The 12227-nt window shown below is 52.2% G+C and overlaps 1 protein-coding gene across 1 annotated transcript; it reads left to right on the forward strand.

The window, feature by feature from the left end:
* Window positions 1-1328: 1328 nt before the first annotated feature.
* LOC116280892 (serpin A3-8-like) lies at window positions 1329-7231 on the forward strand. Its single transcript, XM_072963991.1, has 4 exons — window positions 1329-1980; window positions 3638-3911; window positions 5800-5950; window positions 7037-7231. The coding sequence occupies exons 1-4, from the start codon at window positions 1329-1331 to the stop codon at window positions 7229-7231; spliced, it is 1272 nt and encodes a 423-aa protein (XP_072820092.1).
* Window positions 7232-12227: the final 4996 nt, after the last annotated feature.

Raw genomic sequence — 12227 nt, forward strand, 5'->3', positions numbered from 1 at the left:
CTTCATGCTGCATTTTCACATAATCCTCAATGAGGATGTCATCAACAAGGGGAAAAAAAACTAAGAAGAGTCAATATTTTTAAAAAAATAAGAACAAGAGTCAGGGATATTTTTTAATGTCTCTTTTATATATTCCAAGCTTTCACATGTTCCTCAATGAATTTTTCATAATCAAAAGAGAACTCTAGCAGGGGAAAGGTTTTTTTGTTTGTTTGTTTATATATACGTAGACTTTTTTTTTAAGATAAGTTTTTCCCGTAACCGAATTATTTCGGCAGATCTAATCAAACTATAACCAGAAATGGTCTTTTGGTCATTTCCAGTCTGAGGTCAGAACACTATGTTGTCCCCACCAATATTTCACAAGCAAGGGGAGGAGATCCTCGCAGGCACAAAGGAGCAGCAGCACCGTGAAAACCCAGCATTCCGGGCAGGTGGCGGCCTCGGCTCCACGCATCGCATCCAGCTCTCCGAGCCAGGTAATCCGTGACGTTCCCACACTGGAGGCAAAGGACTCTCTTTCCCAGGGTGGCTCTAGGCCCCGGGCTGGGGTCTGGGGAACATGGGGCAGAAGGGAGGCGGGAGGACCTATGTTCAAAGCTGGGACACTTCTGAGCCCTCTGAAGACCGTCCTCTCTCTGGGTCTCAGTTTTCATTCCTGCAAAGGAAGGGACACTTTACCAGGGCTTGCAGAGTCATTTCCGCCTTTGACTCTTGGGGATTCTGATTCGAGCCAGCTGTGTACCCCCACACAGCTGTGTACCCCTCTTCAGGATCAGGACTCCCCCGAGGGCCATGAGATGCGTCTCCTTACCTGGCCAGGGGAGCTGCTCTCGGAGAGCCGTGAGGATAGAATTAGCGCACTGGGTCCCTCTGGGCAGAGGCCCCGGGGTCTCCGTGGGGGTTTTCTGGGCCTCACTGTCCCTCCAGGACCCCCAGCCAAGCAGACAGGCAGGTGCATGTGTCCAACAACTGAAGACAGTTCACAAACAGAACCGACCTTCCAAATGCCCAAATAGACAAAAACTGTCCCTCTAGAAATAATTTTTGAAGGAAAATGTTTAACTCTTTTTGAAAGAAATGGTTGCATAAGCCTGGAGTAAACAGTTTCTCTGCTGGGGAAGGTGGCCACAATTACAGTATTTGCTCAAAGGGTGAGAGGGAGCCCAGAGCATCAGCACGTATGTTGGAGACCAGGAGAGTGCCTGCCCCCAGGAGGTCACAAGGCTAGCAGAGGAGGAGAGCAGAAAGCAGCCCACACAGGGGCAGTGGGAGCGGTGGGAGTAAAACCTGGCCTTGGAGACTTAAAGGAGCTTTGCTTTCCAGGCATGAGGGCAGAGGGGATGTCACCCCTCCTGGCTCTGGGGCTCCTGGTAGCTGGGCTCTGCTCCAGGGTCCACTGCCTCCCAGAGGGTGCACTTGACCTGGAGAAGGTGACCCAGGAGGACCAGCACAGAGAGGCATCTGTGGACAACTTCACATTAGCCTCCAGCAACACCAACTTCGCCTTCAGCCTCTACAAGCAGTTGGCTTTGAAGACCCCCAATGAGAATGTCATCTTCTCCCCACTGAGCGTCTCCATGGCCTTGGCCTTCCTGTCCCTGGGGGCCCGCGGCACCACCCTGACGGAGATCCTCGAAGGCCTCAAGTTCAACCTCACGGAGACCCCCGAGTCAGAAATCCACCAGGGCTTCCAGCACCTCCTGCGGACGCTCGGCCAACCCAGCAACCAGCTGCAGCTGAGCGTGGGCAACGCCATGTTCGTCCAAGAGCAGCTGAAGCTGCTGGACAAGTTCAGGGACGACGCCCAGGCGCTGTACGCGGCCGAGGTCTCCTCCATCAACTTCCGGGACCCCGACACCGCCAAGAGTCTCATCAACGACTATGTGAAGAATAAAACCCAGGGGAAAATTGTGGATTTGTTCAAGAGGCTTGACCCACTCACAGAAGTGGTCCTGGTGAATTACATCTACTTCAAAGGTGGGCGCCCGGCTCGGGGTTTGGGAAGAAGCACGCTTTTAGCTCTGAGGCTTCAGCGCTATGTCTGTCCCGGCTCAGCCAACTGTGTTGTTAGCAAAACCTTGTAGAGGAGGCTGCCCTCTGCTCAGGGGGTGGTGGGCACCAGGTCCTGCCCCGATCGCAGGCTTTGTCTCTCCTGTCTCAGTGGTCACTGGAGGATGGAAGCGCAGGGGAGCCCACTAACCCTTTGTGTGAGGCAGAGGGAGCCTTCTTATTGTGACTTAAATTTGGGCAGCTGCCGGAAGGCAGGAGCTTTCCTTTCAGATCCCTGGGGGTGGCCGGGAACCCCAGCTTCCTTCCTGATGAGACGCTTTTGGACACGCTCAGGGAACCCTCTGTTGCCCACACTGAAAGATGTTTTGACCTGTATTGTTCGGAGATCGTCATCTATGGAGTTCCCAGTGGGGTTAGTGGCATCTTCCCAGTGAGACAGCGTCTGAGGAACCTGGCCAGCTCAAGCTTCTTCAGCTGTGCCGTCTAATCTTGAGGGTGGAAATGGCGCGCCAGCATCTGGGGAAGGACCTCGGCTAGGACAACATCTGGGACAGGACCTTCTCCCAGATTCTAGTCGGTCCAGTGCCCAGTCCCACTGACAGGATCTAAAACATTCAGTTCAGCCTGGTAATTCTTAATGATCAGAGTAAAGGGAGACAGATTTCAAACATGGAGCCAGCAGTGCAAACAGGGACAGAAATAGATAAAGACACGAAGACGTAGCACTGCGGTGGTGCGGACCTAACAGACACTAGCTGCGGGGAGACGGGCCAGCCCTGGGCCCCGGCCTCCTGCCTCCTGGCTCTGTGCTGCATCTGCGATTGAAGGCATGGGATCCCGTTTCTCCAGAAAACAAACCCAGGCCCCACCTGCTGTTTTTTCTCTGCAAGTCTCCTGTGCTTTCTTCTCCACCCACCCTGCAATGTCTTAGGACTTCCTCCTCCAAAATCTCCATCTCAGGAACACCCTAGACAACCTAGCTTTCCGCAAGTCCTGCCTCTAACCACGGGGACGCAGGCAGGGGTGACAAAGCAGGAGCAGGGGTGGATACAGACTCCAAGGAGGACCCAGGGCCCTAATCTCCCAAGACTCTCCCCGCTCTGAGTGCTCCAGTCCTCCTGAGGGGAGACCCCCACCCCTGCCCTCTCCTCTGTTGCCCTCCGCCCTGCCCTCCCGGCCCCCTTTTCGCTTCTTGCTTCAGCCTGGTTCACAAGGCAGTGGGGGAGGTGGGGGGTGTGCACGTCCCTGCAATGCCGCTGACTAACAACTGGTCGCTAACGCTGTTCCCTTTAAGGGTCAGGATGTCCCATCTCTCCCCAGACACCAGCCTCACCCCCATCTCTCCCTTGCCCTCTAAAATCCTGTTAGTTTCTCATGCAGTACAATTAGCCAGGTTTCTTCCATGGCCTCCCTCTAATCCAGGCCTGTGGGGCTCACCCCATCCCCGAGGGATCACCCGGCTGCCCAGGTGTACGTGCAAACCCAGGCAGGGCCAACCTGGAGGCACGTGGGGGACTGTTGGTGTCGGAGTGTCCTCATCGCTCAGGGTACAGGGCAGAGGGGGAGGGAGAGGCAGGCACCCCTTGCATTCACAGCCATCTCCAATTGCTCCCTCCACCTCTAGCCAAGTGGAAGTTGCCCTTTGACCCCCGAGTTACACAGCAGGCAGAGTTCCACGTGAGCGAGAACAGGTCGGTGGAGGTGCCCATGATGAGGATCCCGAGCCTGGTCACACCTATGTTCCGGGACACGGCGCTGGGCTGCGTGGTGGTGGAGCTCCAGTACACCAGCAACGACAGCGCCCTCTTCATCCTCCCGGACGAGGGCCGACTGGAGGAGGTGGAGGCCAAGCTGCTCCCGGAGACACTGAGGAGGTGGAGAGACTCACTGCAGCCCAGGTGACTCTCCCCAGGTCCCAGAGCTGTGGGTGTGCCCCCTGCCTTTTTGGTTCTCCCTCCCTCTTCCTGGACTCCTGACCCCAGCATTCAGGGCCTGACTCACACCCAGGGGCTGGACAGAGGTGGGAGCCTGTCCTGGGATGACCTTGCCTTTTGCTGCCTGTGTGGCTTTTGGTCTGAAGTGTTCCATCTATAAGATGATGACATTGATGGGACAGGGGGTGGAGCCTCCCTCTGACTCCAACGTGTGCTGAGTCACGAGGAATCCTCAGCACAACCCCCTCACACATGCTGTTCTGTCCTTGGCTCCACCTCGTGAAGGTGGAGGAAGGCAGATGGAAGTGGCATCAGCTTTGCACTGTCCACCCATTATATTCACTCGTTTATTCATTCATCCACTCAACACTGGTCGAAGAGGTAAACTGAGCACCGACTGTGCATGGACTGATTTAGACACTGAGGTTAGATCAGAAAACAAAACACAAACCCTGCCCTCGGGCAGCACACTTTGTATTTGAGGGAGACGATAAGAAATAAATTAGATACATTATTGGATGTCTTGAAAGGTGAGAAATGGGGAGGTGGGGATGGTAAAGCACAGTAAAATAATTAAGAAAATTAACCCAGAGGTAGTTTGCGATTTTAAATAGGGTGGCCATTAGGTGATGTTTGAGGTGAGAAATTGAGACATGTTGATATTTTGGGGAAAAGTGTTCCTAGCTGAGGGAACAGCCAGTGCAAAGCCTCTACGACAGAAGCCAGCCTGGTGTGATGGAGGATTAGTGGAGGCCAGAGTGGCTGGAGCAGAGGAAGTGAAAGGGAAAGTTGGGAGAGGTCAGGGCCCCCGCAGAGGGTCAGGTCATGGGGGCCATGCAGGCTCCTTGATTCAGTCCCCCTCTAATGGAAATGGAGACTCACCACAAGGTTCTAAGCCAAAGAGTGAATGATCTGAGTCACATTTCAAAAGGTTCCCCCAGGCTGCTGAGTGGAGAACAGATAGCAAGGGGCAAGCATGGGACTCATATTTAATGGGAGACACAGCCCCCCCATATTTGGCATCTGTAAGATCAGGCACCATGACAAGAGTCTTAAGGGAAAAACAGACAGAGAGGGAGGGAGGTCCGAGACATCACCTCTTTTTTCAAGAACCTGCTGCCAGCTCTGCTCAAAAGCAGATGCAAAGGCAGCTCTGCCTTCAAGCTGCTCACTGAGGAGGCAAGATGGAGACCTTTGAGAGATTGCTCAGGTCGCCAGGGCCCGTGAGCACAGCCCCCAGCCCTCCATGTCCCGCCCCAAGCCCCTGCCCAGCCCCTCACCTCCCTACTCCGCACGCTCAGGCTGCCCTCTGGGCTGTGGAACATCCCCTCTTTCTTCCCACTTCCCTGCAAGTCCGTCTGCCTGCCTCCTGCCCTCCTCTTCACCCAGCCAGCTCCTTCCCCTCCTCCAGGACTTAGACTAGATACCACCTCCTGCAGGAAGCCATCCTGGTGCTCACGGAGCCAGCCCCCCACCCCCAGCACAGTCTCCCAGCAGCTGTGGAATCCGTGTTGGAGTGAGGGTGTTTCCCCTGCCCTGCAGGCTCGAGGGGAGAAGCAGGGCCGGGCGCGGGCACAGCCACAGGCCCAGCCCTGACACACAGTCTGGCATGTAGACTCCTGCAGACGTGAGTGGATCATTAACAATTAAGAGGAGTGAGCACCAGGGGTCAGGAAACTGAGGAAAGGAGCCCTTATTTCCAGGGAGAATCTGATGTTTGGGGAGGAAACCGGGGAAGCCCATGGTTTTAGTGGGGAGAAACACAGGCGTGCAGTCAAGCAGGTGTTCAAGTTTTCTTTTTTTTTTTTTTCTTTCTTTCTTTCTTTTTTTTTTTTTTTTTTCCATTTCTTAGAGAAAGAATTCATCTCCTTCTGCCAAGGTTTTCCGTCTCCGGTGACTATGATCTGAAAGGCATCCTTCCTCAGCTGGGCATTAGGAAAGCCTTCACTGACAAGGCTGACCTGTCAGGAGTCACAAACACCACAGAACTGTGGGTTTCCCAGGTGGGTATTTAAACTTTGGACAACTCATGCTGTGTGTCAAAGTTTGAAAGGGGAAGGCCAGGCAGAGTTTTGGTAATCTTGAATTTGCAGAATAATTGCATTTCTTGTAACTCAATCACCCTCCCTGGACTCCCCAAGCCCAGGAGAGATGGGTTACCATGATGCTGGGGGGCAAGTCACCACCATCCTTGGAATATATGTGACACAGAAGCCCTTCATCGGGGAGGACCTGGGGTGGGATCAGCTGTGGACCCCCACTCCAACTCCATCTGTCACTGCTGCGTACAGAGGTAAATGATAACTCCCGCACCTCTCCAACTTTTCACCTTTAAAAGGAGGGTGATAGATCTTGGCTCGTGGGCACTGCCAAGCAGAGCAGGTAAGAGGTAATAGGTATTGAGAGTGGCTATCAGGCAATGGTGATGAAAATACACCAAGAGTTGGAGAGAAGAACCCCAGTGACTCTTGTGCTGTGATCCTAGAGGCAGAGTAGTCAGAATGAATGGGGGATACTTGGCAGCCCCCCAAGTCACCACTGTACCCCACCCTCCAAAGGATGTGGTGAAGGATGCATGTGTGCCAAGGGGGCCGAGTGGTCCGGGGATGGGAAGCCACATCCTGTGCAGTGGTGGAGGTCCCCAGGGACATGTCAGCTGGGCCAGGAGAGGTGCAGAAACAGTGTGTACCCATCTGCTGATTCGACATAGAGGGGCTGGGAACAGTCGCTTGCAAAAAAAAAAAATGCCTTGCCTCACCCCTCCCACTACACTAGAGGGTGTTTTTGGGGCAGCACAGTCTCTGGATTCAGACAGAGAAGGATCCGGATCAGGGAGCCCCTGCTCTTTGCCTTTGTGACCATGGGGACATCATTCACGGCATTCGACCTCGGTTTGCACATCTGTGCGTCAGGACCAGGTGAACCAGCAGGCACGTTCATTGGGAGAAACAAATTGAACAGATTGACGGCACAGTGACAGGCCAGTGGCAGAAAGTGGATGATGGTCATTCCCCTTAGAGGCACTCAGACGGGGTGCTCACCTCCAGCCCACCCCGTCTCCAGTGGGTAATGCTCTGGTGTCCCCACAGGTGGTCCACGGCGCTGCTCTTGATGTGGACGAAGAAGGCACTAAAGCAACTGCGACCACGGGAATTAGCATGGAAAGCAAGTCCATGGACATGATCCCTGTGCACTTCAACAGGCCCTTCCTGTTATCCATAGTGCACAGAGACACCGAGAGCGTCATCTTTTTGGGCAAAGTCACAGACCCCAGTCAGGCCTAGAGCTCCTCTCTGAGCTGTGAGCCCCTTCCCTAAGGAGCTAGGTGCCCACATCTTGGGCACAGCCTGGCCTCTGTGCACCGAGGAGCTGGCCTGCCTGCCCTCCCCCCTACCTTGCTCGTCCTTCAGAAGGTGACAGTGACTCTGCTGGTGGCTCCCACATGTACAGGGAGACTGTGCCCTGGTCAGTAGTAGCTCTGAGACCCTCCTCTGACAGCAATAAACCACTTTGTGTGGACTGGACTCTTTGCTGCGTCTCTCTGCCCTGATCTGCCCGAGTCCACATCCCTGCAGCTGCCTGGGCCCCAAGGCCAAGCCCCCGACCTCCCACACAGGCTCAGCCCCCCAGACCCTGGGCCCCTGTGCCTTCAGCTTCACCGGCTGGCCCAGGAGCAGTCTTTGTGCCTGTGACCAAGCTCACTGGACCTCAGCCCAGGACTGGGAGGGGCACCTGCTGCCTGCTGCCTACTTCTGGGGGTCTCTGGTCCCAGGTCCAGTTTCACTCCTCCCTCCCCCAGGGCCCAGGCTGTGGCCACATGCTGACCCTTGCAGGGGCTCTGGATCCTGACCGCCTCTGACACAGCCCCTGGACCCCTTGTTCCTGCAGCTAAGCTGGGCCCTCCCCGTGTGTCCCCTCCCCTTTCTCCCCCAGCACCTCAATCCGGGGAGAGGAGCTACTTCTGAGTTCCCAGCCGAGCTCCTCAAGCCCCTGACCAGTTTCGCGTCTGCCCCTGACAGCCTCTCAGCAACCAGATTAGGGGCTGGGAGTGAAAGAGCAGTAAACACACACCTGTGATAAAAGCATCCCACTGGCCCTTCATCCCCCTGATGTGATTGGGGGCTGCGGGATCTCGAGGGAGAACATCTCCAGGCAGCAATGATGACACCACCCCCACCTGAAGGGGTGAGCGCTTTCCACCAGGCAGCCTGCTAAGACCTCAAGCTGGAATGACCCATTCAGTCCTTGTGAGGGTCACATGAGATACTTGCCATTACTCGTCCTGTTCTGCAGATGAGGAACCTAAAGAAGAGAAAGGTTCAGTAATTTCTCCCAAGGCCAACAGCTACTAATTATTGCCAGCACATCCCACATCCTTGATCAGAGGAACACTCTGAATCTCAAAGCCATTGTGCCCTTAAAGATTTTCACAGCGATGGCTCTTCTATGATTTAGAATCTGATGGGGAGGATGGATGATGGAGCAAGGCTGGAGGCTGAGAGGAGAGGACCAAACTCAATAAGAAGACAGGGAGGGCTTCCTGTAGGAGGTGACTTCTGTGCTGCCATCAGAGGAAGAGTAGAAGTTGGTGGGGTGAACGGGAAGAGAATGTTCTGGGCAGGAGAAAGAGTGAGGGAGACATTTTTGGGAAACTGAAAGAAGCTGAGCGGATCTGGAGCAGGAAGTGTAGGGGTTGCAGAGGGGATGGGGACCTGATGGTGCCGCTGGACTCCTCGGGGCCTGGCAGCTCAGTACCGATTCTGGAAGGTTCCATAGAGTCCTAGGAAACTTTAAAGAAGTTTAAAGAGAGAGTGGATGTAATGTGACTTGCAGTGTAGATAAATGAACTGTCTGCTGTGTAGAGAAGTGATTTAAGGCCCAGGACAGGGATGCAGCTGAGCATTAAAGGGGCTGTTTCAGGAAATGGAGCCAAAGCAGGTCCAGGCTGGAGAGGGAGAGCAGTGGTGATGGGAAGGCTGTGAGGAGAACCGATGTTTCTGCGGGCGGATGTGGGGAGAAGGCAGAATAACTCGCATTTGTGTTTGGCTCCTGGGTGATGACAAAGCATCCCCTGGGGACGGACCCCCAGCAGGAGGAGCATGCTGGGAGGAAACACCTTCAGGCTGGGATCCCAGGTGAGGATCCCTAGAGGCAGCTAAGGGATTTGCTGAGAGAACTTCAGGAGAGAATCAGAGTCGGAGGCAAGCTTCAGGATAAGCAGGTGAGCACTGAGGGGAGGAGGTCCCCTAAAATGAGTCCATGGAGTGTAAAGAAGAGGACACCCCAAAGGGCAGGGGACCAAGGGGAGGGACCAGAGTTGGCAGAGGGAGGGGCTTGGGAGGAAAGCTGTCACTCCAGGACCAGAGGGGAGTGACCAAGGGGACAGGACAGGAGTAGGGGTGAAGTCTGGATGAACTGGTCCATGCGATGCTGTGATCTAAGCCCCATGGGACAGGGAAGGCAGGGTTAGCAGAGTGAGGGAGGCCCGCCCTGGGCTGGGGAGGAGACAGGGAGAGCGGGAGGGAGTGCAGATGATCTTCTCAGAGTTCAGCCTTTCAGGGCGGTGAGAGCTTTGCTGGAGTAGGCTCATGTGCCTTAAAGATGCTGGAGCCTTGAGCATGTTTGTATGAACTTAGGTCAACTCAGGACACGGGGTGATAGGCAACCAGGGCTGCAGTGTGACACAGCTCTTAAGGGACAGTTAATAGAGGTGACTTGACCCCATCCCTAACCTGAGGCTGCATAGGGAACACCCAGCAGGCTGGCACCCAGCAACCCTGGAGAGAGCAGGGTGTCTGGGATGAGCGAGGATGGGATGTATGTAGACCAGGAGTGGGGTGAGAGTCAAGGTCAAGACTTCCTCTCTGAGGGTAGCTTAGGGTGTATGTTTCTGGGTGGAATTCTCAGTAGGATGAACATGTGTAAGAAGACAGGAAGTCAGCGAAAGGTTTGCTCCTCATTCTTACGGTTCCCCAGGGACAGTAGAAACATTCTGAGTCTTTTTCTTGTGAATTAAACCCTGTCTGCTTCAATCCAGGTCCTAGCTGTTCTTTTCTCCTCTTGAGGGCCACCTGGCATCGCCCTGGAGAAGGCTCGGACCTGCCCCAGCTCGGGGCCTCATCCCTCCTGCCTGAGTCCAGGTGTGCGAGGAGCCTGAAGCTGCAGCCCAGGGCTCGTCCTCCTCTGGGCCTGGATATTGTTGGATGAAGGCTGATCCCCACCTGAAGGGGGCATCTGGGCTCTGGGTCTTTGAGCCTCAGGTTTAGTGTTACTCTTCTCCTTCCTAAGGGGCCCTACCTGATGGTCACCCTCTGTTGGCCTTGATGGGCTTCCTGATCCTGACCACCTCAGGGGGACTCCCTGTTCCCCGTGTGGTTCTTTACCTCCCTCATTAACCAGTAATGAATCCAGGGCTGAAAAGGCACGAGCACAATAAAAGACATGTACTGAGTCTCTCTCATTCAGCCAACAGGCATATAAGCCCTCTGGGAGAAGACCCTGGGCTAGCTCTGGGGAAAAGAAGGTAGATCTAGAATTTGCTTCATGGAGCCCACAGCCTGACGGGGAGGAGACAATCGAATGTGGATGTGGAACCACTCTGCCAGGTGACACACAGCTGTCCAGTAAGATCAGGAACCACACCCAGGATGGGGAAGTGAAGTATGGTCTCCTAGAAGCACTGTCTTCAAACGCTAAATCCTATACAGAGAAGAAGGGATGCCAGGATGAGATGTGCTGACAAGAAACAAGAGTGAGTGTTTTGCATTCCTAGAGCTAGAAGAGTCTACGGCCTGGATCACAGAGCTGGAAGGAAATTTGCATACCTCCTGAACTCAAGGACCAGCACAGACAAGATCATGTCTTGTCAAACATGTCAATGATTTTATTTCTTTTCCAGCTTTATTGAGATATAATTGATGTGCAATATTGTGTAAGTTTAATGTCTATAAAGTAGAGACTTCATCCACTTATACCTTATGAATAGGATCGGTTAATACCTCCATCATTCAAACAACTACCATCTTTTGTGTTTAGTGAGAACATTTAAGATCTCCTCTCTCAGCAGTTTTCAAGTATAGAGTTGAAAACTCTATACAGTAGTCACCATGCTGTTCATTAGATCCCCAAACTTACTTCTCTTCTAACTGAAAGTTTCCACACTTTGACAGATATCACCTTGTTTCCTCCTTCCTCAGATTTGGCAACCACTTTCTACCCTTTGTTTTTGGGACTTTGGCTTTTTTCAATCCCATATATAAGTGATATCATACAATATTTGTCTCTTCCTGTCTGACTTATTTCACTTGGTGTAATGCCCTGAAGTTTCACCCGTGATGGAGCATATGGCCAGATTTCCTTCTTATGACTGAATAATATTCATATATAGCTATATCTAAGTCTATGTTTATATCTATCTATCTACCATTTCCTTTATCCATTCACACTTAGACACACACTTAGGTTCTTACCATATCTTAGCTATTGTGAATAATACAGAAATCAACATGGAAATGCAGATATCTTTTTGAGATAGTGATTTCATTTCCTTTGGATATATATCCAGAAATGAAAATTTTTTGTTTAGGTTTTTAAGGAATCTCCATAATGCTGTCTGTAATGACCCTTCCAGTTTACATTCCCATTTCTTGACATCCTGGCCAGCAGTCGTCACTTCTTGTCTTTTTGGTAAGATCCATTCTAACAGGCATGAGGTGATACCTCATTGTGGTTTGATTTACATTTCCCAGATGGTTACTGATGTTGAACATTTTTTCATCTATCTGTTGGCCTTTTGTATGTCTTCTTTGGAAAATGTCTGTTAGGGTCCTCTTCCCTTTTAAAAATCAGATGATTTATTTTATTGCCATTATGTTGTATGAGTCCCTTATATATTTTGGATATTAACTCCTTAACAGATAGATGGTTTGCAAATATTTTCTGCCATTCTGCAGGTTACCTTTTCATTTTTGTTGATTATTTCATTTGCTGTGCAGAAGCTTTCAAGTTTGATGTAGTCCCACTTATTTATTTTTGCTGTTGTTCCTTATGCTTTTGGTGTCATATCCAAAATATCATTGCCAAGATCAATGTGAGGGGATCCCTTCCCCTGTTTTACTCTAGAAATTTTATGTTGAAGTCTTTAATCAACTTTGAGCTAATTTTTGTGAGTAGTATAAAATAGGGGTCCAATTTTATTCTTCTGCTTGTGATTATCCAGTTTTCCCAACACTATTTAGTGAAAAGATTATCTTTTCCCCATTGAATGTTCTTGGATCCATT

The sequence above is a fragment of the Vicugna pacos genome, chromosome 6, assembly GCF_048564905.1.
Source record: "Vicugna pacos chromosome 6, VicPac4, whole genome shotgun sequence".
In the NCBI taxonomy this organism is placed as follows: domain Eukaryota; kingdom Metazoa; phylum Chordata; class Mammalia; order Artiodactyla; family Camelidae; genus Vicugna; species Vicugna pacos.

What these genes read in the sequence shown, in the direction of transcription:
- LOC116280892 (XM_072963991.1), top strand. Translation starts at nt 1,329, where the DNA reads ATGAGGGCAGAGGGGATGTCACCCCTCCTGGCTCTGGGGCTCCTGGTA. An exon ending in GAATTACATCTACTTCAAAG is followed by an intron (nt 1,981 to 3,637) that starts GTGGGCGCCCGG and finishes CTCCACCTCTAG; the next exon opens with CCAAGTGGAAGTTGCCCTTT. An exon ending in AGAGACTCACTGCAGCCCAG is followed by an intron (nt 3,912 to 5,799) that starts GTGACTCTCCCC and finishes TCCATTTCTTAG; the next exon opens with AGAAAGAATTCATCTCCTTC.